We start from the raw sequence: 27,225 nt of genomic DNA on the forward strand, positions 1-27,225 counted from the left end.
AACAAATCCTGTTCAAATAGGTTATATGGGCCTACTCAACTGTCAGAACTACTCAATTCAATAGAATTGGTTCAAAGTTAGAGTTGGAAACATCTTGAAAAGAAAATTGTCTTTTTCCATAAATCTCTTATAAAGTATTATTTTTTAAAGTATGCCAATACATTTTTTATTATACATATTTCAAAGTTAAGGATTCATTATTTTGATATACCCTAGCTGGAACAAACACTATAACAGTTGATAAGTTTATTTTTGACAAAACGTACTATATATTTAACATATGAGCAGAAACTGCTAACAAAAGCTTATTTGATGTCTATTTTAGAGTTAAAACTTTATAATCTATCCTAAACTAGTCAAACACACACACACACACACAGAAACATGATTCAAATTTAAACAGTAGGCTATTTTTGCGTTTACAGACACTAACGTTATTATATATCGCGATTAGAACAAAGCACAAGAATAAAACACTTACAGTTCAGCTCGCTCCTCGAAGTGAAAATAAACCAGCACTTGTTCTGAGGTAGGTAAATGTCCCAGGATTATTCCTCACAGGCGCGCAAGACGACAGTACATTAATCTGACTAAATAAAGTGTGTTTACAGAGTTTATATGGGCGTTTTACATGTCTCAATGTGTTGCTTCAGATCATTAGCGTTTGAATAGCGCGCGCTCTCCGTGGGCGTGTCACATTACCGGAATAATGAGATGCAAGAACGATAATGAGAATGGCTGACACATCTCTCTTTTTATATAGATTACATAAACAGGGAATATTTATTTTAGTTTTAAATTAGATAATGTAAAAGTACAAACTTCAATGATCATAAACATATATTGCTTATGTCTGGGTGAATAGTATTAGCTGAGTTTTTTTTAAGTTTAGAGATGTGCTCCAGAAAAAAAGTTCACGGACACGGAGAGGCAGAACGCACACCCTGTTTATTTTCTTTATTTTACAAAAGCACAATATTTTATTTCGATTGTAGGTGGACACATAAAAAAGTAGACATTTAACAGTTTTTTAAAATATGTTTCATAACTCTGTATGACCAGAAATGATGGAGTAAGTTAAGTCTATTTTTCTGCTATGTGAAAAAAAATCTGCCAAAACGCACGGGTGCGTTCTTGGTCCCCAGAGGGTTAATTTCAGTCTGTTTAGATCACAAAATAAATTCAGAAGACTTCACATGGACCACTTTTAAGCTGCTTTTGCATCCTTTTTGAAGCTTGAAATCTTTATAACCCTATTCAATGTAACTGCATAGAAAAGGGCGACCAGAACATTATTCAAAATGTTTCCTTTTATGTTCCAACGAAGAAAGAAATGTATTTATTTTTCTAAATAATAATATTCACCCTGATGCCATTTTTAACCAATTTACTGATTTCCAAAGCTATTCCTTTAAACACATGATTGTATCCTTTTCATAAGTTTCAACATTCTCATGCACTTACACCGGTCTACTTTCAGATATTGCAAATATTTTTGCAGACAAACTGTAGATTAAGTGCAGAGGAACACCATAAGACAAACACTCAACCAAACGATTAGAAAACAGGCAGGCCGGATCAGATAATGGTTCATAATTTCCAACTCTTGAGCCCTTGAGTTCCTTAAAAGCAAACATTTTACCTTGACATGATAAGAACATCTTCATGTTATGTAAGGCCTTGAGCACATCATCTTGCTTACCTTCAGTGCAGTATTTCCCTTTGTAGCCGGTATTGGAGCAATCGCACAGCACCTCGCTGTCGTGAATGGAGCAGCGTCCTCCGTTGCTGCAGGGGTTTTGTTTGGTACACAGGTATTCCAGATCGTTCTTCACCCCCTGACTGTCCAGAAGGGCAGGAGTCGTCTCGCCTAACTTCAGGTTGGCGATCAGGCCTCGGAAAGGTGGTTCATATTTGACCGTGCTGGACGTGAGGGCCGAGAGACGCACATCCGGTGGGATCCCGCCCACGTACAAGTCGCTGGCCACCATCATCTCCCTTCGTTTTGACTTCACCTCCGCCACTTTGCTCTCCCCATCCATCACCAGCATGGTCTCACGGTAATTCCTTGTTAGCAGCACACGGTGCCAGCGCTCGTCGTTGACGTGCGTCTCCATGTGCAACGAGGCCGGCTCGCCACAGTGGATGGCGAAGCGCAACTGCAGCCGGCCGTCGTTGATCAGGAGCTCCAGGAAGTCACAGTTACCGCCATCGTCCAGGTATAGCACTATAGCTTTGCTGATGTTTGTCTTCATGGTGAAGCTCAGCTCTCCAGTGGCTCTCGCCTCCCAGGGTCCATAGCGAACCCACTGGCCCGGCAGGCCGTCAAACTCTAGTGCTGTGGTGACTGCAACAGCCACCACGAGTCCCAGCCAAACGGATGCTTGCGATAACTTCGCGCCGCACCTCCACTTCCGCGTCATCATCTTCCAAGCGTGCTCCTAATCCTCTTTTTCCTAATGTTCTGTTTCTCTTAATCCACTGCAGAGGAGAGATTTATTCCCAGTCTAGCGTATTAATTTATCTGGCCTTCTCCAAAATAGCACTGCATAAATAGTAAGGTCCCAGTTAAAAAAAAAAAAAAAAGCCTAGTATTTAAGGATTTCTTTTCACTTGATTCTCCATCTTGATTCTCCACTGAGGAACTCCATTGAGGAACACTTCTGAAAGCCCATGTAAAAAAAAAAAAAAAAAAAAAAACTCACACGGTACTTAGTGCTTTGAAATCTAAAACTGCCCTAAAAATCTAGTTGACTCGACATGTTAAAAGGCAGATTTTTGTATCTCACCCCCTGGTGAAAGTAGGATTACTGCTGCGGTTGTATTTTGCGTTTTGTGGGTAGTAGGTCAAATGCATGATTTATTTTCCCCAGAAAACCTCAGCTCCTTTTAGAAATGTGCGTCTGCATTCCACCGGCAAGATGTCACCATCAGAAATCTTCCTTGACCAGGTCTCTGAAAGTTAAAAATAAAAACAGACATGTTAATTTGTGTTCAAAACATGAACGCTGACCACTGATTACAAACTCGCATGCACCCCTAAATTTTGTCTATGACTCGCATCAAATTACAATAATTTCTGGCTTTTTATTGTAAATTTCCATTAGGAAGCCAGTTTGATCACAAAACCAAGACCTGGCAGTGTGATTCCCTCAGCTGAGAATCTTTGAGCATAATGAAATCAATCTTTAATGCACTTTGCAGTGTAACAGACTGGGCTAGTTGACAGATCTCCTCATTCGCTTTGCAAATTTGCTGATCGGTTCACAGATGAATATTCACAAACCAGCTCACAGCTAGTGTTTTAAACAGCTCTGAGCCCCCCAAAGCCCTCTCAGTCAATCAACACCTCTCTCTTTCACCCATAATAGTGGCAGAGCATAGTAGTTACTGCATCTGACAACGGAGCCTGAAACAGAGAGGATGACAGATAAGACAGAATGTGAACGTACTATGGACATCAGGTGAGGAGTGTAAATGTATGTTTATTAATGAGGAGTATGCACCAGCATGATCACATCATTCTCCTTTTATAATTTGTGTGGACTGTATGCGTGCAGAATTCATTAAAGGGAATATGCAAAACAGTGATAACTGCTCAATGGTCACAGCAAATCAACATTAACGTCTGCACTTGCGGATTAGTTTTGAGTGCTAGGCAGTGGAGGCTGCAGCAGACAACTTCAATATATGGCACACATTAAGAATTCCACTGCATACAGTATAACCAGTCATATATCCAGAGTCTCTTCCAATAATGCTCATCTCCATCATGTAATCATCATTTGATCAATTATTACTGTCATGGTCAAGTGAAAACACAAACAGCTCTTTTTAATAATTTTGATTAATGGTTGCTTTCTGTGGAATAGATTAATGTAAATTGAGGCAAGTTTAAAGTTTTGTGAATATACAGTAGTATACATTTATAAACAATTTAACATTTAAAAAATGTTATTATTATCATAAACAAACATCACCATCATTGTCTAATTTATATAGGATGACGAACGACTTAATTAAAATACCCAGTGCTCAGCACTATTTCAGTGAATGAATTATTGCTGCCATGGTCAAAATAAAACAAACAGCTCTTTTAATAATTTTGTTTAATGCTTTCTTTCCATGGAATAGTTTGATGTTATTTGAGGCAAATTTTTCACAATTGTTTGTGAATATAGTATAAATGGAAAAAATTCTAATTGAACCATACAATGATTATAATAAATTATATTTAAAAAGAATTATGCTATGTATATATATATATATAAATAAATGACAATTACTTCATTGAAATACTCAAGCCGCAGCACTATTTCAGTAAATCCTTTACCCAGTTGAAAGTGAAGCGAATAAGACAAAGGTTTTTAAAATGAATTAACCTGCACAAATGTGGCGCAACTGTTCAGTAATTTTGGCCCTGGAAAACAGATCACCGTGCAGCAAGGTGCCGAGCAGAACTCTGGGGTCATTTCTGTTCCTCTGGCCTCATCAGCATCCATAAATAAAGGTGCTTGCATGGCGGAAGAGATGATATTGAAGCAATATGCACTCCGCAAGCAGAGAAAAATTAATTTGATCACACAAAATGCGAGCTTAATTTCTCATTTGCTTCTAATTAATTACTGTGATCGTGCACAAGAGGACTTCTCAAAAGACCTTGAAGGTGATAACAGCCTTTCTGCCTTTTGAAACCTGGCCTTAAAGAATGCTCTCTGTTCGTTGGTGAAAGAGCATGAGAAAAATAGAGGGGTCTATTGGGTCGTTCTCTGCAAATAGCAGACGTGAAAAAACGATGAAGTGTTGGAGATAAATTAAAAGGCCTGTTTTGAAAGGCTAACAACGGCATGGAATCTGTGGAAAATCTTCAAAAAGGTCTTGTGAAAGATTATGTTCTCTTATGTTTGTCAAAGGATTAGTGACTAAATGTCTTAATAGCTTTTCCATACAGCGCGTGGCACTGTGCAATAAAGCCAACGTGCAAAGCACACATGGGGACATGAGGGAAGAGAAGAAATATGAAGCATAATTGGAATGAAAAGTAGTCCAATTTAGATCAAATTGGCTCCTGTAACACTCAATCCTTTGCCATTCCAAATATATCGGCCATGAAATTCCGCTTTAACGTGGCAGACAAGACTGTTCTCCCTGCAGAAAGATCCTTTTGCGCTGCTTCTGCATGCATGGCTCTGGAAGTGACAGTGACTTTGTCTATAAGAAACAAAATGACATGAATGTAGTCTCTCTTAAAATTACCTCATCTCGCCTACATCAGCACATGTCAACATGCTTCGGGTGCGCGGCATTCTCATTTGTAACTGAAAGTGTCTCAGTAAACATATGCAGGTTGGAAATCCAAATAGAAAGCTCTCCTCTTTTCTCTCTGTACGGTCATTGTCATTAAGGTCATAATCTGCCCTTGAGCGTGATGCATGACTACAGCACAGTGCATAACAATGAAGAGAGCAGGAGAGGCGGCCCTGACAAAGCATTTGGCATGTTCCTGTTCACTCATGACAGTGAGAAAACCCACTCTGAACAGAGATCTACTCCTTTAACCATGTATTAGGGCAGATTTAAGCACTCAACACTTGCTGATCAAACCCCAGTTCCCAGGTCAGTGTGCTATCTGAGCTAGCACCAAATAGAATTAGCCATGCTTTCTGCTCTTACATTGGAGAGTAATGGACAGCATAAGGATGCACTGAGGGCACTTTAGGGAGTGAGTCCGTGGCGTGAATGTACAATTAGCACATACGCAACAAAACGCCCCCTGAATACATGAGCATCTTTTGTCAAGCTTATATTTAAAGATCACACTTGAATTAGCACATTCATATTCAATTAAGCATCTCAGTTCTGCCTCGCATTATTTCCTCTTGATGTTTCTTATAATTAGCCAAATCAAATCGACATGATTAAAAACAGAGTCCTCCTCCGTCACCAACCCACACGAAGTGGCAGTTCCGGAAAGAATCTGCCCCCTTTTGTAGCTGCAGAACAGCATCCGGGGCTGCACTAAGCAGTAATGGCAGATGGCTAGCAAATGGATGGTTCAGATTGTGCGTTTTCGACTTCTGAGCGCTCGGTCCATACGAGGAGATAATTGAGGTACGCGACTAGCCACGAGGGAGACGGCAGCCCACTGCTATGGCAGAGAAGCCTGCTGTCCTTTCAGCACCACGGACAGAAGCCAGCAAATATCAGCACCACGAACAGCGCCGTTGACCCACCATCAGTGAGAGCTCCAGGCTTGGATGTGAGATCAGTAGAGCGGCATAGGATGCAGCTGAAATCCCATTTAAGCAGAACTGTGTGAGGCTCAGAGGGAGAGAGCTATAAGCTTAAAGTCCCAGATGATTGGGCTAACTCCACCTGTCTGTGATGGACGAAGGGTTCAAAGCAAGAGCAGGCAGAGGCTAGCAAACTCTTTGACATGCTTTCTGTAATCTAACACCCACTGGACCATTGCTTCAACCCATATTTGTGGAAAACCTGCCCTTTTTACTGTGAAGTCACATTGGAGGTGGGAATGCATTCGTCCCAGGGTTGCCAACCAGAGGTCCGTTAAACTAAATAAGGCTACATAAAACTTCTCTTGACATTTTCCAACTGTTAGCTAATTTCTAACTTTCCATTTCATGATCTCCGTTTCTTCAACTTCAAGCATATAGGTCATAGGGTAGGATATTTATTTTGGGGGTCCCATCTAAAGGTCCCATTAACTGTTTGGTTTTTTTGTAAAAAAAAAGACCTAAAAACCTAAAATTTCAAAATACATGTTTCTCTATGAAAGTAGTCAAGGTCATTTTATTCTGAAAGTGTTTAAATACCCAATTCCACATAGAATACATAATTTGACACTGTGGTGGGGGCAAAAGTGTGGAGGAGACAAAAATTAATAATAATAATAAACTTAATGTTCATAAGTAAAACAGAAAGTGTGAAGAAAAAACTATAATATAATTGTTGCTATATTATATTACAATGTATTATATTATATTACAGTACAATATATTATACAATATTATAGTAGAATATAATAAATTGTACTAATAATATTATATAGTATAATATATTATAATAAAATAAAAATAGGATTTTATATGATATTTAATATTATATAGCATTGGAGTCTTAAGTCATGGGCCATGGCATTTATTTTCAATGCTTTCAAAGAATAACCATGACTCGTCCTGCTAATTATGCAGAGAATTCAGGTCTTATTAAAACTCAATGCTTGCCAGTGCTGTGGGGAGGTGTTGAGGAAAGAAACCCTAATCTCAATCTAATCATCAGGAGTTATCATCAACTTGCTAAGTAGGGAACAAGTGTTTACCATTTGCACAGCAGTAATTGTACCTAAAAAGGCTAAACAGAAGCATACAAAAAGATATACTTCATTGTATACAGTACAGATATACATTTACACTCTTAGGATGCTCTTGACAGCTCAATGTGAATGCGAGCAGGGACTCGAGGATTGACAAGGGACAATTATAGAGGAATATGATCTTCATAAGCATTCATATCGAAGCTCAGCCAAATGTTGCTGGATGAAAGAGGCTCTCTGTGAATACCATCCATCGAGTGCAGCAGGAGTTGTGATGCTCCATTAAAAACGTGTGTACGTGTGAATGTGAGATGGAAAGAAGAGGAGAAAAGAGATAGGAGGGGGTGAAAAGAGGGGGTGGACGAAGACAAGCAAAGTCGCTGGAGGGAGAAATAACACTTACAATTAAATGCACAGACACAGAATTCCATTATTAAAGCATCTAACATGCGATCCAAAGACAACTTTAATTGTGCAGGTGCCCAAAACGATTGTACTGTCTACATGAATTCAACATGACGAACTCGGAAGCCGCTGAGAACATCCGTGACGTCTGGGGGAAAATTGTGAAGGAGGAGGAGGAGGGAACACTGGGAGGTGGAGCTATTTTGATTGACGCATGCCTCGACTCCGGCGACAGCTGCGGAGTCCACTCAATGACAAATTGTCAAGCACATAATCACAGGGTAAAACACACAAGATCTAATTACCACACATTGTCTGAGTTTCCCCTTCATTCGATCTTGCAGGTGCCAGAAATAATTGCCATGTCTGAAAACCAAAGAGTAGGCAAAGGCAAATCGAAAGAACTGCGGCTAATGGATTATGGGCCGAGGCGACTGTTGTTTTAAAAACCCCTCCGGTAAGAAACCATTGAGCTGTGAGGTGGATACTGCAAGTATGCATGCGTTGTGTTTTTCGTGACATATTGCAGAGTATGCAAAAAAAAAAAGGCCCTTTGGAATATCTGCTGTGTCATTGCATTATCTGATTTGCCATTCTGTCTGTTTTTCTAGCACGCTTCCTCGGTTTGGAGGGCTCAACAGCTGTAGGAAGAGGGTCAGCTGACCGCAGGGAGTGCAAAGCTGCAGTTGACAGGGGTGGAAGCATGGTCAAGACGTTGTGTGGCAGTTGTTGGGAGGGTACGGCGCTTGACGGCAGGGATGTGAATGGAGGCGAGGGGAAGGGAGGACTCTGTCTTGGCTGAGTGGATGGAGAAGCCCTGGAGACCCTGGCGTGATGTAGTGCCGTGCGGAGCGTGGTGCGAGCGATGAGGTCAGGGCACAGCAGATACAGAATGTGTGCCTGCAGTTCTACATGACCGTCTCATTTGTTTCCTATCACTACCACAGTCCAAAGGGAAGCCTGAGCAAGCAGGAACCAGGGGAGGACATAAATAAAGCTATGCTCGTGTCACATCTTTAGGATGATATGACACACAATGCTAAGGTTCAGTCTGTTCCACACACACGTGGTAGTAGATCCTGGGGGATAATGACAGGACATGTACTTTACAACATTCACTGTAATATTTAAAATAGTTGTCTAAAGTTGCACATACATGTCCCTTCTGCCCCCTGTGCCCAGAATCCGCATCCACAGGTAAAGATCAGCCATGGCAGGTGTATGACCATTTAATAAAACCGCAAAAGAGGGGGAGGGGGGGGGGATCCCATTAATTTCCTCCAATGTCAACATTTCAACATTTTAAGGAAGACCAGCTCTGTCAGGTCATTAAGTCAAGATATACATTTCTGCAAAAAGCTAAAGTCAGTGTTATTTAAATTACATTTAATAGTCCCAGTAATGGTGAACAACTATATTATCCTTAATCCACAAATTGTTGTGTTTAACAATTTTTATTTTTCAAAATTATTTCATTTTTGGTCATTTTAGTCAAGGAAAATAACATTTGTTGACCGCAAGACGATAAAAACGCATAAAACTGTAACATTTTAAACCAAACATAAAAATCATATGCAATATATTAATTTAAAATCACGCAAATGTATTCTTTTAAACAGTTCTATTTTGTTTGTTACAATGCAATCAATTCAATTTATTTGTATAACGCTTTTCAAAGCAACTTTATAGAAAATGAATGTTTCTAATTTGTTATCAGCGGTGACTGTGTCCAAGTAATGTCCATATGTCCAGAAAAAGATAATACAAATATGGTGTTATATACAAGTGACACATGCCTAAATGAAAAATCAACAATGTGTTTAAATAAAAATCATTTGATTAGTCATTTGCTTTTTGGTCTTATCTTCATTATTGTCAATGAAATCAAAATTCCCTTGTCTATAGCTTCAAAAACAAGTTTGTATGTTTTGATTAATCTCAGAGCTAGTTGGTTTGATTCATATTTTAGAACTCTTTATTGAACAATGTTCTAAAATCCCTATTGAGAAAATGAACAGTAAAAATACTTTCATAACAAAAGGTGGCCAGGGAACGATGGTGTCCATTCCAGTGTATCTGTCATTCAGACAAATTCTCCAGTGAATCTTGTCTATCATTAAATGGACAAGGATGAACCTCTCTGTTTCTAATCCAATCAATATATATCCACAACACCTCACGATGGATGGCAGGTGTGACCTCGGCAACTCTCGAATGGAATCAAATGTAAAGAAAATCAATACAGTGAGAATCAACAACAGGGAATAAGGGGTGGCAGTCTTTAGTTAACTGATGCTTCTGACTCGGCCCACGCGATTCTACGACAAAGTTGTTGCCTAACTTTCTCATCCTGTCCCCAGCTTTTTATGCTAACAGGCTGTGACAACTATGACACAAGCAGTCACATTAGCGTACCACTTCAGTTTGTATCCTGTGCAATTTACCTTCTTTAGTGGATAAAGTGACACAGTGGCATTATTTCCCCCCACACCCCCACACCCCACACGTACAAAGCCATGTGTGTATTCAGTGACCGTAAATGTACACACACACAGCATGGACCCAAACCGCTGCTGTTAACCGCAACTGATATTATCTATCCGACAAGTGTCTGAAGAGAAATCACAAGCATATGTGAAATAGAGCACAAATTCATGAAAAAACATTATACAATTTATCCAGAGACAATATAAAAAAAAAAAAAAAAAGATTCAAATGTGCATAATATTATTATGTGCATTATGAACACATTTAGTTTTAGACCTTATAAGACATTATAGTTAATAGCTTATCCCCTACCCACAAGTCACTAGGAGTCCTACAGATCTTTTCTGGCTCAGACAGCAGGCTTCGGGTCGTAACCAGGACCCCATCACACTCAGTGGGCTGTGCTGAGTTGGATAAGCCCTGGAGCAATGGTGGATGAAACAGTCACGCAGGGGTGGATTGAGCCCACGAGAGCAATTGTACAACGCTCTCTAGACACAAATGTGCTGATCCAGGCCATCCAACAGTCAGACAGATGCTGACATGCATACAGAAATGAGCATGGAGCAGTCATGGGGGAAATGTACTGGGACATGCCATGTAGGACTGGAAATTCAGAACACAAATAAAAATAAACTGTTGGAAAAAGAGCTAAAAGAACCCATTCTTATATAGAATTATTTATTAAAGTTGATTGCATTGTTAGTTCAGTTACAATGGGTTAGTTCACCCAAAAATGCCCTCAAAACATCCTAGGTGTATATGACTTGCGTCTTTCAGCCAAACACAATCAAAGTAAAAAAAAAAAAAAGGTACCCATCACTTAAAATGCTTGAAAGAGGCCAGGATAAATTTTTTTATAAGACCAAAAAAAGTACATCCACCATAAAAGAAATCCATACGACTGCAGGGGGTTAACCCTTTAACTGTTCTTGACCAACTGCATTATTCTTCACAGAATATCCAGCCAAGGTGCTGCACCTGTGGATCTAGAAATTATGTTTTAGCAAGAAAGGTTGTGAGGTTGAGGGCTAAATCGAAATATGGTCTTTTTAATAACTTTATCAACATGAACAGATTCACAATTTTAATAAATTAATTTCCCTGACCTTTCCCATCATGTGCAGTTGGGATAAGAGTTTTTTCTTTTTTTACACCGATTCAAATTGAAAAGGGTTTTTCGTTAATGAATCAATTTGAGATCCAGTTTGACCAATTAATTGAAAAGAACTGGCTAAAAACAATTGGATCACAAATCAAACATTACTTTTTACTCTACACAAGCGCTACATTAATGACATTTTAAAGCAGAACATAGAGGGATTTTTTATTTTTTCACTTTTACCAGCCTGTGCAGTCAAAATACTATTTATGTTCCCAATACTCTGAATTACTTCTCCAGAACGTTATTCCAAAGGGAAGATTATTCCACCCCAAAAATAAATGTATTTAATAAGTAACCTAGCAGTATTGTATTCATTTATTTGTATTATTTAGTGAACAGGGTGCTTCATGAAAAGTACTAAAAAATAAAATTAGAATAACAAGAACTGTAAAGGAACCGAAATCATTAACTGGAATTAAAATCTAAACAAACAATCATTAAAATCCTTAAGATTCTCCACAACAAAACAGCTGAAATAAACTGGATAAAAGCACATAAATATAGTGGATAGTGGATAAGAGTACAGGCATTGTGTGCAAACAGGCTAGAATATAGAACAAGCTCACCAACACAGCAGCGCTGTGAATAGATAGCACAAGCATTCAGTGCATAAAGTCAGAGTAGGTGACAATGACTAATGGCCATAGATGGGGATGGGCCAGAGCTTTCGGGAGCAATGCCATGAGTGATTAATCAAAACACTGCATATGTAAGGAAATGTTCACAGCCAAGCACGCATGACAAGCTATAGAGATTTATACAATGCCCCTCGAGTTCAGAGTGCATGGTTAATGCCAAAAAACAACTGGCATATTCCGACATGGAAAACTCTATCAGGACAACAAAATCATCTGATGAGTCAGAGACAAATCACCTCCGAAATCCAGCTGATCGGACATGTAGTGGCAGCGGTGAGAGTCTATCAGACCCTGCATTTAAATGAGCGTTTCAAAAACGAAACAATAACAACGAAATATAGCATGAGCCACCAATGAGGATTATGGCGCGTCTCAAACTCAATGAAAATTGGAAGAAAAAAAAAAGGGAAAGAAAAATAATAGCACAACCTCTATCCAATATCCAATTGTTCCACTAATAGAAAAAGAGAGAGTACTAGCAAGCATGGATGGAAACCTAATCTCACTAATAAGCAACTTTAGAAGCATGTCGATGAATGAAAAAGAGAAAAAAAAAACATGCAGGAAGGTGGTCTATTCAGAGAGTGCAGGAGCATGAAATTAATAGGACATTAGCCTGAATAAAAACTAACTTTCATAAACCAGCTCCACTGCAGGAGCAACAAAAGAACAGGCTTGATGTAGAAAACAATGAAGAGCGTAAGAGGGAGGGGGACAGGTGAGGACAGACATCAGCTGAAGCTTTAATTTATTCAGCCGAGCAATATGGTACATCACAACCACCCAGTGTGAATAGGACAGACACTCTAGGATAATTCAGTTTATCAAAGTCAGCTAGCATCTCAGAGCTACTCGTGGAGAAAGAGAACCATTACTGGAGTGGGCTTTAAAGGCTGGCGGCTGCCTGCGCCATTCCCCTAAGTGGTTTGTTGCCGTTAGCGTTGAATTGCGGATTCAAATTGCACAAGAAGATGGGGTAAAAATACAAAACTCAAGGTAGGTTGTGGTTACGGATCTAGAAACCACATATTTTCTATAAAATCAACTACTTGGTGGGCTGGAGCGATTAGACGAGTAGTCAATCTTAGAATAATTAGGGTTTAACCCAATCAGATGAATTTCTTAGGGGCTGCTCACATAGGATGCATTTGTGTGTTTAAAAAAAACTGCCAGACAGAATGCAAATCAATGAATTTAACAGAATGCAGGAATTTTTTGAAAGAATAACTATTTTTATCTCCATATTGTGCCGGCATTCACAATTGATTCAATAATGCCTTTTAAACTAACTCAATTCATGAAATTTGAGGAAGCAAACATGATGCGCAATTGCAATTTGAATATAAGAAAGCATCATTAAAATGAACTGAAATTAAAAAGAAAGGAAACGACCATATGCATAAAACCTGTGTAATCTAAGTAAAGGGAAATTAAGTAAAGAGTTGCAGGATATATACACCCTTATAGGTTCACAGAATAGCAGTTTTTCATTTCTCAAGCATTTAACAACAGAAAATAGTCCACTCCATGACTGCATGACACTTTTTTATATTAAATACTGCAAGGCAACTTGCTTTAAAGCATCTACATCTATGGTATAAAGTGCTATATAAATAAACCTTCACAAAAGTGCTGAATTGCAAACATATCCACATTGCTGTGATCGAATGCTTTCTTGCTGCCGTTTTCTCACCGCTGTCACTTTTGTTGTGTGATTTTAGCATGGCTTATTTTGCAAACAACACGACTTGTCGATCTTAGTGGTTTGTTTATAGTGGAAGCCAAAATGAGTCCACACTTCAGCTCTGTACGCTGTGGCGGGAGCTGGTATAATTCTATCATTCGTCTTGTGAGCTGGATTTGCTAATGCTAACGCCAGCGATGCACCTTTGTGCTTCTCCTCGTCACAGTTACGTTCTGAGATAACACTGCCATCTAGCAGCTGGGTTTAAACCAAACACAAAGCCACTGACGAGAATCTTGGGAGTAAACTAATAAATAAATATCAATTATTAATTCACGTGTATCAATATATTCGTACACCCCTATTCAAATTCCAGTTTAATTGTGGCGTGTGTCCAATTTAAAATTACATGAACTGAAAAGGACTGAAAGGAATCCAAATCTTAAAAACATAATTGGGCAAAATTAAAAATTTAACTTGGCATCTTAAAAATGCAACATTTTAGGTGTGACATCTATATGTGTACAAAGACTAAAAGTTACCTAAAAATAATAATAAGATTCATAAAAAAAAAAAAATCCCAGCTGTTCAATAGGAAAACTGACATTTCACCAAAAAAGCTAAATAAATATGCATAAAACTATCAGTACTCACAAAAATCTTTGCATAACGTAAAATAACAGGAACGTCACTCACAGCAGATGATCTGAAGTCAAACACCAATGGTTTTGAAATTTAGTTACACAAATAGTCGCTTCGATGGCTGTAGCGCCTGAGATTTAAAGGGGCTGAATTTAGAAACAACTTCTCAAAGTTTTTTATCATGTTGAAAGTACTGCACAAAATAACCTATCATAAAAGTTATTTCTCTAAATTCAATGCCACCAAAAAGTATCAAGCTAATATAGCAGTAACTGACTAGTCAGTTCTCAGATAACTAAAATCAACCTTTCCTGATATGTTCCTAGTTCTTGTTCTAGATATAAATCCACTATTACAGCACCAATTCACCACCATCTGTCATGGTGGGGTTGTTATTTTGTGTTTCTTTCAATGATTCAAAGGTCCTACATGACTTTCTACTTAATATAGTGTCAAATACACATGACGTCATAACTTCTGAGGAAATGCATTAGGGGAACTACGTGACATATTTTAAGTGAATTGCCTGTCACTTTGGATGAGTGTCTTTATGAGAGCCTTCACTTCAAGGTGGACCACTTTACCAATCTCTGGTCAGTGGTTTCTCATTGTTGGGCCGTTTGTTTATCTGGGATATCTGGGGCCGTTTGTTTATTTGGGATATCTGGGATAATTGGTGTGACAATGCCTGCACACTTCACATTACGAAATCGCTGATGCATTCATTCAGGGGTCACTTCAGGGGCACTCGAAAATGTTCGGTCAACGTCGACAAACTGCACAAACGACCTCCACTGGGGACTAGGTGGGCAGGGAAGGAGGGGTGGCCAGAGTGGACAGAGAAACAAACTGCCACGTCTATTTTGTGCTCCCAGGCCAGGATGAAATCAGTGTGTGGCTGGGAGCCAGAAAACCCAGGCTGGTGGAGAGGAGACCGACCCAGCGCTCATAAATTATTCTGATCCTGGCCGTGACCACCTGTGCAGGGTAGAGGGAGGACACAGCACTGGTCTCCGAAATGACCTCACGATGTGGCGCACGCAGGCTCCAGCACTACAAGACGCAGCCTGCACCCCTCTAAACCCCCCACCCCCAAGTTCCTACATACAACGACCTTGGGAGGGACAAGGGACGACGGTGGCATCAGGCATGACTTTCTAAATTAAAAGAGCAGAATGGCTCCAGTCATCCCCGCTGGCATCTCAGAGGGAAGGACTGGCCGTGTGACAGGAGAGGAGCACCGGCCACAACACTAAACAAGAGTAGATTACATTACGGCTATCTGTGATTGCATTGCAGATCTGTATCTGTTAATGTATGCTACAAAAACCCTCAATAAGTATTGACAATGTGCTTGAACAGAACATCCAAACAGTTCTGCTATTGTGCCTTGTTAGAGTGTCATTTCAAGATGACTTTGATGTCAGTTGGACTCCCACATACAACCTCAGCAGGGCTCCAGAATACAGATCTAGACGCTATTAGAGACAGTTGGGAAAGCTTTTGTTTATATGAGGCTCCATCAGATATTGTCTAGCAAGATCACAAGCCGGTGTTTCCAGCACATGACAACGAATTTGTGAACAATTGCCTATTATAAACAGATTAATTTTGTCAGCAGCCATATCACCCTGTAGCCCAAGGCTGGTTGCCCACTGAGGCAAAGCAGAGTTGAGCCTGGTCAGTTCCTGGATGGGAGACATCCTGGAAAAACTACGTTGCTGCAAGAAGAAGTGTTAGTGAGGCCAGCAGGGGTGCTCAACCTGTGGTCTAAGTGAGTCCTAACAGCCAAAGAATAGTGATGAGGACATTATACTGTGAAAAAAGCACTGTCTTTTGGATGAGACGTTAAACCAAGGTCCTTTGAAAAAGAGTAGGGGTTTTACCCCAGCATTCTGGCCAAATTTGCCCATTGGTCTCCGTTCATCATCATGGCCTCCTAAACATCCCTAAACTGATTCTGAACAACCATTTTAAATCAAGCCATTCAGTAATTTGCCTCCTAAATGCTTCACTTTTAGAGCCAATAGCTCCCTCATCTTTTTTTGTTTGGAACCCTGCTTAGAATACGCAACATTGCTGGAATATTCTATGAATGGTGTCTTCAATCTAAATTTATGAGGATGCTTTCAACCACAGACTGAACAAAGAATAGCAGGCAGGTTTCTTATAATGGTATTGAAAAGGTATTTTTTTATTTTAAACTTTTTTAGCAGCATTTCCACATTCCATTATGATGTATTCCATCCACAATAAGGTATTTGGCAAATTACACTCTCTCCAGCAGATCTGCTGGAATAAATAACACCAATGAAATAGCTAATCGGTACAAAATGATGCAAGGATGCAATCAAAGTGAAGCCTTTCTGCCCGACACTCACCCACAGCTCCTAGGTATACGATTGACCAAAGTCAACACAATATTTACTCTCAGAACTGCTAGGAGAGAGTATATATTATATTTTGCAGCCATGTTTTTCTTTGCTTTTTGCCTCCAGCATGTGTTGCTGCCCCAGCTGAAACCAAGCAGCACACAAAGTCTTTTATCTCCTGCTGCTCCTCTGTAGGAGCCTGATGTAGATTAGGGAACAGACGGTTTTTCGGCACCGCGGAGAACCTCCATTACAGTTTTTCACCATCAGCAGTCACGCAACCCTCATTAAACCAAAAGAAGAGAAACAGAGATGTACAGACAATTAAGAACAAAGGAAGGAGGAGGGGGAGACAGGCTTCCGACAGCAAGACGTGATCCACCTACGTGGTAATCAATCCATCCATCAATCCATCCATCCATCCAGCTGCAATCAGTACACTGATGATCAGTCAAGTCGAGCGTTTAATTAGTAAAGAGCTCCGTTTCACTGGGCGTGTCCCAGAAGAGATAAAGGAAGGTATTGAAGAAAAGGGCCAAGTAATGTAGAACACAACGTGAATTATTCAGGGCTTTGAGGCTGGGTTTCCCTGAAGATGAGTAAATAGTTCAACGAGAAGAGTGCGTCTGGCGGTGAGCGCTAGCCCTTTAGATAAGGCAGGAGTGGACTGTGGAGAGAAAGGAAGGCTCTTACGGTCTAATCACCCTGGATCGAGGTGTGTGAAAGTCCTCGGGGAGTGTCAAGCAGCACCTACTCATCAGAAGAGTCTTGCCTATTAGTGCGCTTAATTACTCAAATAGAGACCCACATCCTGGCGTTTTGCATTGACACGTGGCGATGGCCGTGCCTGGGCATGTTACACGGAAAAGCCCACAGGAATGAAACATCTCAAATGAGATCTTTTGAATATCTAATTTGGTTCATTTTCAGATGAGATCTTAATCTCACAAACTGTGCCTCCGAGTTGCTAAAATATCGAGTTGCTAAAAAAGTTTTTAAAGAGAGAGATCACACAAAAACATTACTCACCTTCATGTCGTTCCAAACCTGAATGACCTTTTTAACTTCTGTGGAATACAAAGGATATTTTATTTTTAAAGGACTTTCGTTTTATGGACAAAAAATAGATTTTTTAAAATAGATTTTCTTTCCTCAGAAGAAAAATCGGTAGCACTTCACAAGGTTTCATTTGTTTACATTAGTTAATGTACTAACTAACATGAACAAACCATGAGCAATACATTTGTTACTGTATTTGTTAATCTTTGTAAATGCTAGTTAATAAAAATACAGCCGTTCATTGTTCGTTCATGTTAGTTCACAGTGCATTAACTAATGTTATTAAATACAACTTTTGATTTTAATAACGTATTGAAATTTACATGAACTAACATTGAACTGCATTTCTACAGCATTTATTAATCTTTGTTAGTGTTAACTAATGATAACTTATTGTAAAGTGTTACAAAAAAGTCATACAGGTCTTGAACGAAATAAGTAAATACATTTTTTTAGGTGAACTATTCCTTTAACATTATCAAATGTTAACTTTCCACTTAAAATATGAGGTTCTGTATTGCCATGTAAAGTAAAATTCTTTTAAAATCAAGTGGCTATTAAGCCAGTACAATGTTGACATTAAAGTTTGTTTAGAAACAAAGCATGAAAATTCCCTAAGCATTCAAGCATAATTGTTGTTTCAATCTCACCAAATGAGATTTCAAGGGTTGAAATCCAGCAATAGCCTTGCCTCCTTAAAGGGATACTCAACCGTTTTTTTAAACTATGATATTCCCTTAGCAAATAGCAAGTGCTTGGGAGCACTTCGACTCGGCGCAGTAATATCATCACTCCGGAGAGGGAGAGAGGGGGGGGGGGAGGATTTTTCAGGAGTGATGATATTACTGTGCCGAGTCGAAGTGTTCCCAAGCACTTGCTATGGTATTCCGCCATACATTATAGTTATCCACTTTACACGCTTAGAAAAGCGCAACGTTTTATTTTGTGTCACCATTCTTGGTCGAGTTACACTACTCGTGTAACTATTTAAATAGGGAAAACGTGGAGGTGTTTGGTCGCTTCTCTGCTTGGATCCTAATGAATGAACTGGGCTAAGCTAAGTGCTATCAAAGTGTCGCCGCGTGCCAGAGTGATTTAGTGCACGCACTGAGACGAGAGAGGTATGCATCAACTCGTCTTAGTTAAGGGAATAACATAGTTTAATATGAAAAAATGGTGGAGTATCCCTTTAACATGTTCCCTCCCTTCACAGTTATTATTTTGAAGAAATTGGTTTATCTTAAGTAAAGGTTTATCTTATGCCCCACCCCCCACCAATCATTTTAAAGGCTTATTTAAATGCTAAGTTAATTGACGCATCAAAACAATGTACAGTACAAAACATTTATTTGCTGAAAACATTTAACACTGTTATTAAATAATGTTTTTATTGAGTAACTTTAGGGGCCCTATCATACACCCGGCGCAATGCAGCGTCAGTTAGGGTTAAGTGTTTTTTGTTAGTTTCATCCCGACACAGTTATTAATTGTCACGTCCTGCGTCAGGTTGTTTAAATAGCAAATGCATTTGCACCCATGGGCGTGCTGGTCTGAAAACGAGGTGTTTAGGCGCAGTGTTGGCGCGTTGCTATTTTGAGGCAACTGAAATTTGTTTGTTATTTAAAGGGATACTTCAGGATTTAGCATTAAGCTTTGTATTAGTAGCAAACCTGTAGTATTTTCGAATTACCATGCTTTCCACCCTCATATCCCCCTGAGACGAGAGATTTAAGTATTTTTTGTCTGGAAAAAATCCTCCGATGACGCAAAAATTGTCATTTTGCGTCATCGGAGGATTTTTTGGCCAGAGGCTAAAGACTACAGCCAGTAGTAGGGGCTGTCCCGCATGTTTTCAACCCGCCCATAGAGGGTGGGATCTCACTCACAGAATGTACACATAGTGTCAGCCATCTTTTTTTGGAAGCTAAGCTAGCAGGCTCTTGTTCTGTGGAGAAAGCTGAGTAGTAGGGGTTACCATCCTCTTTTTCCCGGACATGTCCGGGATTCAGCTTTTGCTTTCTGCAGTCGCCATTCATTGTTTACATGCACACCTTTTGTTTCAATCTAACTGAATTCATTCCGATTGGTGAATCTGACTGTAGTGTTTACATGAACACTAAACAAGTGATCGGTTGAAACAAGTGATCGGTTGATGTGCGTTTTAACATTGCTAAGAAAATTCCCGCTCCTCCATGAGAGATACGAGACCGGTGCGTCTCACAGATGTCGCTCATCAGTAATCACGCCACCGTCCTCGCACCGTTCTTCCGCCGCCCTAGCCTCGTCCTGCTCGCCACAGTAAACATAATGAATGGCGACTGTAGAACGCAAAAGCCGAATCCCGGACAATTTGGGCGATCTTGAAACACATTTTCGGGCAGACTCATCACGGAGACTCACTAGTAGCCTAGACTTGTTGTTTAATTACTGCGCTCTGTTACTGGTAGGCGTGGCCTCCTAGGGCAGCAAAGCAAGTGCATTCTGGGAGTTGTTGTCTTTCATCCACATAAGCCAAAAATACATTTTCTGGCTTTTCTTAGTCTAGAAAGCTCCAAATTCAAAAATAATTTCACATTTCTTCTACATAAATGACCCATTTTAAATACACATTCATCTTTCCAGAGGTGAAGTATCCCTTTAAAGAGCGCATTAGTAATATGCGCCTCAGTCAATGATATGACGGGTAATGTTTTTGTCCAAAGGCCTTAATAATAATAAAAAACAAAGATATGACATCCAAAGTATGTAAGGTACTACAACTTGATCTCTTTTATTGAATCCAAAAGGTTTTATTTATATTTTACTACTTATAAAGGGTATTTTAAAGATTTTGACGTGTCAAAAGGTCATTCGGTTTAACCGTCCAAAGGCCAATACAGCCATTTCATTTGTGATTAAAATATCTTAAAATGTAATAAATGTATATATTTTTTATTCTGCCATGATTTTATAACATTATATATCAACATAGTGCAAAACGGTATTACAATTATCTGTAGAAGTCGTTGCTTTGTTATGAGAAAGAATGTCCGAAAAAATGTATTTCATTGATGTCATTCGGAGTAACCAATATAAATGCACCATTTTGGATAAAGTCATGCGATCAATATCATGTAACAGGATGTGACATCATTCAGACACCTACAAGGGACCACATGGTCATGAAGCAAAGTAAGTAACTCTCTCTTAACTATTTGAAAGATTCATGTTTTCACTTGCTTATACGCATGTCCCGAAATGTCAGGTCATTCGGTACAACCGCTATAAAACATGGAAAATGTTGTAATATTTTAAAAACTTGTAATAAATATAAAATGTTTGATTGTCTTTTTGCTCGCTAGCTAGCTAGCTATCTAACTAGATATCAGCCTGTTAGCATTGTTTGAAAATATTGCCATTCGGTATTACCAAAAGTGTCATTCGGTAATATCGAAAATTTGGTTATACCGAATGACAGCAATGTATGTTGGTCATATTTGTACATATCTGGAATACATAATATACTCTGCACATTTCCTATTAATAAAATGTTGTATTTATTACATCATTTTGACTGAATTCTACTTTTGCAGATGCCTTTATCAAATAAGAAAAAAGCAGCTCACTACTGTGAAAGGATCAAAGCTGATCCTGTTAAAAAAAGAAGAGATACTTGCATAAAGAAGAGAAAAGTATAATCTGTTTTTATTATTTATATTATTTTATTATTACTATTACTATTATTATAATACTATATATAGTTGTAACTGTAAGAGGAGGATGGGGATGAGGAGCCACAGAAACCACCTTTGACATCAGAACCAGACAAAATCTTATACTTTATAGAAGACGTGCATACAACCATTAGTGAGCCAGAACCTCTAAATGCATGGTCCTCAAGATTATGCTCCAAAGACTGTTTAACAATGAAATGCTATATATTCTTGAAAGTCATCCAATTTAAACATTTGTTAGAACAATTAAATGCTTCAATGTTTTAATTACATTAATATCATTAACAATATGAGTTGTATGTAATTATGTTCATTCCAATAACAATGAAATGTTTGATGTACTTTACATTAATATTATATTAACAATAACTGTAGTTATTTGTGTCTGTGTATTGTCTTAAATATTCATAATGGCAAAGGCAGCAGACATAGTCATTAGGTATAACCAAACCAAGCCTTGGTCATTCGGTAAAACCAATATATAGTACATATTTAAATTGAATAATATTGTTTTTAATAACTAAAGGAACTACAATAATACAAATATAAATCAGATTAGGCTTTTTTTCTACATTTCCCCTTTTCTCATTTCCCTGTGCAATGTTTTACTTGAATATGTTGGAGGGTTTAGAGTAGTCGAATAAAATGAATACATTTTTGAGATTTTTGATATCAACTATTTAATACAGATAACTGATATTATACCAATTTACTGTGCATCCCTATTGGAAACATACTAATGTTTGCCATTGATCTTCTGATAATGGTACAATGTGTCAGAAAAAAAAACATAGAAGCACAGACCAAAGCCTCCGCATTAAAACCAACTGGCATGCAACATCATGTCAGAATACGTGGAACTGCATTTCTAAGTGAGTTTAGACGATGCAAACATGGGTCATGAACCTCCCAACTCTGAGACCCCAATCCCTCCATTCAGAGGTTAATCCAGCTCCTCCCGTCTCTCATCTCTCTTGCCCTTCTCACCTCCTTCGCTACGTGACATCACAGGCTGCAGGAAGCTCCAGGGACTGCTTGCAAATCCGCATTCCCTCGTGCAGGTTGAGCTTTCAAACTCGCCAAAGCTGCAGAATATTGTGAAGACTAATGAAAACAAGAAAAAAAATATGGGGAAGCAAGGAGCTTTTCTGCTTCGTCTGAAGTGTCTAAGTGCCTCTAAAAAGACATTTCACCTGAAAAAGCGCTAGCATTATTTCTTAAACACGATTGACATTCATATTGGCGCCCTAAACCGCCCAACACCCTGCCATTGCTTTATGACTGGCGAGCGGTTGACAGGGAGGTGAGGAGTAATCAACAGTGCTGCGGGAGGTGGGTATTGGCCTGCAGAGCCACGCTGCCGCCTTGGCGGCCATATTGTGTCAGGGACTACAGGCACGCGTGAAGGATATGATCGGCCCTTCCACCCCCCCACAGAGATCCGAGCCACCTGCTGAGGGTGGCACAGCACGCTACACACTTTCACACACTCCATGTGTTGCATCATATGGGGTTCAGCTACATCCAAACACACTTATATACACAAACAGCATGTTAATACCAGCCACACATCAGAGGTCTCTAGTGGATAACAGCTCTGTTTCCACGAACGCTACAAATAGTCCCCCTCACATTTAACTGTGGGTTGAATTACGTTAGTTAAAAGAGAAGCATCTGATTTCGGTGCATGGGGGTCAGTCGGAGAGAACTAATTGAAAGGATCAAATGACTGTGTTACTCAGGCTGGGTCATGCCTAATTCGCCTTTTTCGATCGATCCTCTGTGTATTAGCTATATTATGTGAGCACAGCTCAAGGGTCAAATGACAGCGAGAGCTTAAGCGAGCTTTATCAGTCGGCTTCCTATATTGATTGTCCTTGAGAGACAAACTAAATTACACCGATGTGTGTAAAAAGGTCTCCTTTTACAACAAAAATTAGCCCTGCGCATTACTCTCGGTCAAGGGGAAAATATTAAACCCAAGATAAAAGATACAAATCATAGCGGGGTTAGAAGAAACCACAAAGATAGAAACAAATCAGCGTCTAAACCGCTGAGCTTGAAACTTTTCGACGAAGCATTATTTAAATCCATATTTCCAATAATCTCCATTGATTGTTACAGATAATCATTGCTGAAGCAATCTACTCGAAAAAATACATCAAAGCTTTTCTTTAAAAATCAAACTAGATAGGACCTTATCCTATTCCTGGTGCTTTTCCAAATGATATGAGTAGTTCACCAACAAATGAAAATTCTTTCATCATTTAGTCACCCTCATGTAGTTCAAAACTGACTTAATCAGTTTCGAAGATATTTTGAGAAATGTCTCTTTTTTCATTTAAAGGAAGGTAATGGCCAGCAAAATGGTTTGTTAACCACCATTCTTCAAACATATTTTGTGTTCTGCAGAAGAAAAAGTCATACAGGTTTGGAACGACATCAGGCAGAGCAGTTTTTGGGTGAATTATCCCTTTAAAACAGTTTGGTTATTTGCAAGTGACAACTCCAGTTCACAACAGAATTACCATTAAATCTGTGTGTACAGAACTAAAAAATCTTTTGACTTGTTAATGCCGAGCTTGATATTTTAGGGACTCTAAAGGGTGGACTATCCCTTTAAGTTTTGTTGATTTTATTTAAGTGTATTGCCATTTCAGCTTTACAGGCTATTCAACAGACAATACAAACCTTTTATAAAAACTCAACTCAAAAAAAGACCAAACCATTTTTGTATATACATCATAATAACTACTAAGTAAAAACTAATAACATAAAAGTTTCTTTAAATGTGCTTGTAATACAAATAGAAGAAGTTTTTCTGGGTCATCCCTTTTAAGCTTACTTGAGACATTGTCTGAGTGACTAGACAATGTCAGCCGCTCCATAAAATTACATAACAGGACATCAGGTGATTACATCTGGCAAACATGAATCTGCACTGTATCACTTAGCTAATAGCAGCATTAGCTTCTCTCTTGTGCTATGCTACCTCACTCTGTCACCAATTCAGTCCATTTGATGTAAAATGTTCCCAAACTTTCGATATTTATCTTTGAGACCCTCCTTCTGCAATAAATGAGTATTTTTGTGCCATGTAACTGTATTCAAGGATGAAAGCTTTAAATCAATACTATTTTGTAATTGAGTGACTCGAGTAACTCAGGCAATTGTTTCACCTAAATATTGATCTTTAGAAACACAAGGAACAACACATTTTTAAGGCAAATTGCAGTGGAGGGGCACAAAATGTCATTACAGCAAATGACCAATTGCTAAACAAGCCAAGCTACGGCATGTCATTTTTGTGCAGGCCGCTGAAGAATACTGCTTTAAATGGAAGCTGTATTTGACTCCGAGACATACTGGGGGAAAAAAAAAAGAGTCCGCACAACACCAGTTTAAACAACATGCTAGCACATCAAATAGTGGACTGCCAACACCTAAATGCTTTCTAAAATAATTACAGTGCTTGCAGATCCCTCACATTTTTTATTCCAGCACTTGTAAAGCAGCAGTGTACTGATGTTCCTCAAACATTTTGTTTTAAAATCCTTATCCTAAGAATTTAACTACTGCAATAAATTTAATGTAACATACTGTTCAAATTACAGTTAAGTTACAGTGTATTTTGGATGCTATAAATTTTATACTAAAGTTTAAACTTTGAATCTCCCACTGACTTAAATTGATAGGATGTGCAGCATTCAAAACGTAGACTGCCATAAAGACATGATTGTAGCAAGCATTTGCATACAGATCGTCGTGATTGGTTTTCTTTCTTAGATCTATTTTCATACTGAATTATGATTTGCATTTCCTGCTTATATTTAACCATATATAACCATCTTTCCAGTGCACAGTGACTATAGCTCTGTTCCAAGAACACCTTTCAGGTACCCCACTGTGTATCTGACAGGTTAATTGTTATAATTGTTAGCATAGCAACATGCTAACATGAAACTCTACTGGAATGAGTGTGTGTGCTGCACAGTGTCTATGAACAGCGTTCCAAATGTGTTCAAGTCCTCCTGGGAAGTTCCTACTTATGAGCCTGAAAATTGTAATTATGAGGTGATGGGCATTCAAGTGCTTTTGGTCTCAATAAAATGGATTTGCTAGAAAATTGCATAATACTCTCTCTCTTTTTCACTTCCCAACAAAGACTTGAAGCTTTTTAGTGGTAATGCAACATAATGAAGAGCAAAGGATGCGCATTAGGTTCGTAATTGATGCTTTATCCATGTATGTTATCATTCTCGTGCTGCCACAGAGAATGATAGGAAAGGTAGATTGGTTGCACAGGTCTGTCTCCTCATAAAACAGCTAAATGAATAGTGTTTTAATGGCAACAATTTGCTTTTGACAATTTTTTAATTAATACTGCCCCAATGAAAGTCAGGGCTCAAAGAAAGCAAGATCTCCCACTAGCTTTAAGTTGACCCTCAACGCCATGCATTAGGATGCTCCCTTAGAAGGCAGCAGGTTTTGGAACACACCGTGTTGATTCAGAAAACCGCAGCCATCTGAAATCAAGACAACCGCTGAGTATCATGACAGCAGCTCTAATGCACAGCTAAAACCTGAACTTACATAAACTTAAGCACTATTCTTTATCAGTGCCTTTCTAGCACTGATATTCTATCTTGTCCAGAACCTCCTGCAATTAATTCATCTCCAACTGCTTAACATACAGGATTTATTTTGTCTAATTTAAGCCTGAACTGTGCTTTGAAATCTTTTCTTAAAAGCATTAAAAAAAATAAGTATGAATAATCATCCATTCATTCACTTACATTGTTGGATTGCACAGCTATAAACAACAATGGCATTATTGTTTGTGACATTTGCATAGTGAATTGTGATTGGTCTTTTTTCTTACATCCGTTTATCAGTCCGTTATAATCAACCTGTCTCTCCCTTTCTCCTTCAGTGTACATTTGGCTTTACGTCACTTAGAAAGACAGAGTATAATTGAATATATGCTAAAAATGTTTTTGTCATCTTGAACATTTGAAATAAAGTTTTAAATTGTTATAGTAAAATTATGTTATGTAAAGCATAATATCTCTTGGACTATGTTAGTGTGGATGCCTTGCCAGCTGCACATCATAATTGCGCGGCAACAAAAATAGAACGAGCAGCAGTCAATTTCATTTGTGTTGGCATATCTTCAGACGGTTTGGGACACACATATGCATGTTCAAGAGAGAGACTACAGGCAAGCCAACATAACAGATAACAACAAAGTCAGCCAGTATCACAGTAAAACAAAGACTCGCTGGGAGACGCCACTCCTTCAAGTCATGCACAGATACGGAGACAACGCTCTCCATTGTGTCATGCTCTCAGATAAGCCGGGCGCATTTGCTAAATTGTCCATGCAAGTTGGCAGATGCCTACATCAGTCGGTCGAGTGATAAATGCGGTTATGTTAGAAATCTCTATCTTAGAATCTACCATGTCCCCAGGCTTGCCACAGCACACGGGATGAAATTTACGACCCCCTTCAACTTGGAAAAAACCTGGAGGGAATGAGCAAGTATGAAAAGACAACATCCTGGGGACACCTTGGTGTTTTCTGTGATGGTTACAAAGGGGCAGGACTGCATGTAGCTTTGACTTTGGTTTGTTTCTGACCATCATCCTCCTTTATCATCCGCTCACAGTTCACTTTCGCTGTGGCCGAAAACATAGTCTAGATACTCCATCATACACACGGAGGCA

The 27,225-nt window shown here is 38.9% G+C and overlaps 1 protein-coding gene across 8 annotated transcripts in view; it reads right to left on the reverse strand.

The window, feature by feature from the left end:
- nrxn2a (neurexin 2a) overlaps positions 1-27,225 on the reverse strand; it is a 452,348-nt gene that overhangs the window by 393,110 nt on the left and 32,013 nt on the right. For all 8 annotated transcript variants that reach the window (XM_056262003.1, XM_056262002.1, XM_056262001.1 and 5 more), the window contains exon 2: positions 1,703-2,955. In XM_056262003.1, the coding sequence (XP_056117978.1) occupies positions 1,703-2,426 (724 nt within the window). In that variant the 5' untranslated portion in view covers positions 2,427-2,955. The remainder of the gene's footprint in view (positions 1-1,702; positions 2,956-27,225) is intronic.

Source organism: Rhinichthys klamathensis, unplaced genomic scaffold (assembly GCF_029890125.1).
Source record: "Rhinichthys klamathensis goyatoka isolate OS25496 unplaced genomic scaffold, OSU_Roscu_1.1 h1tg000191l_1, whole genome shotgun sequence".
Lineage (NCBI taxonomy): Eukaryota > Metazoa > Chordata > Actinopteri > Cypriniformes > Leuciscidae > Rhinichthys > Rhinichthys klamathensis.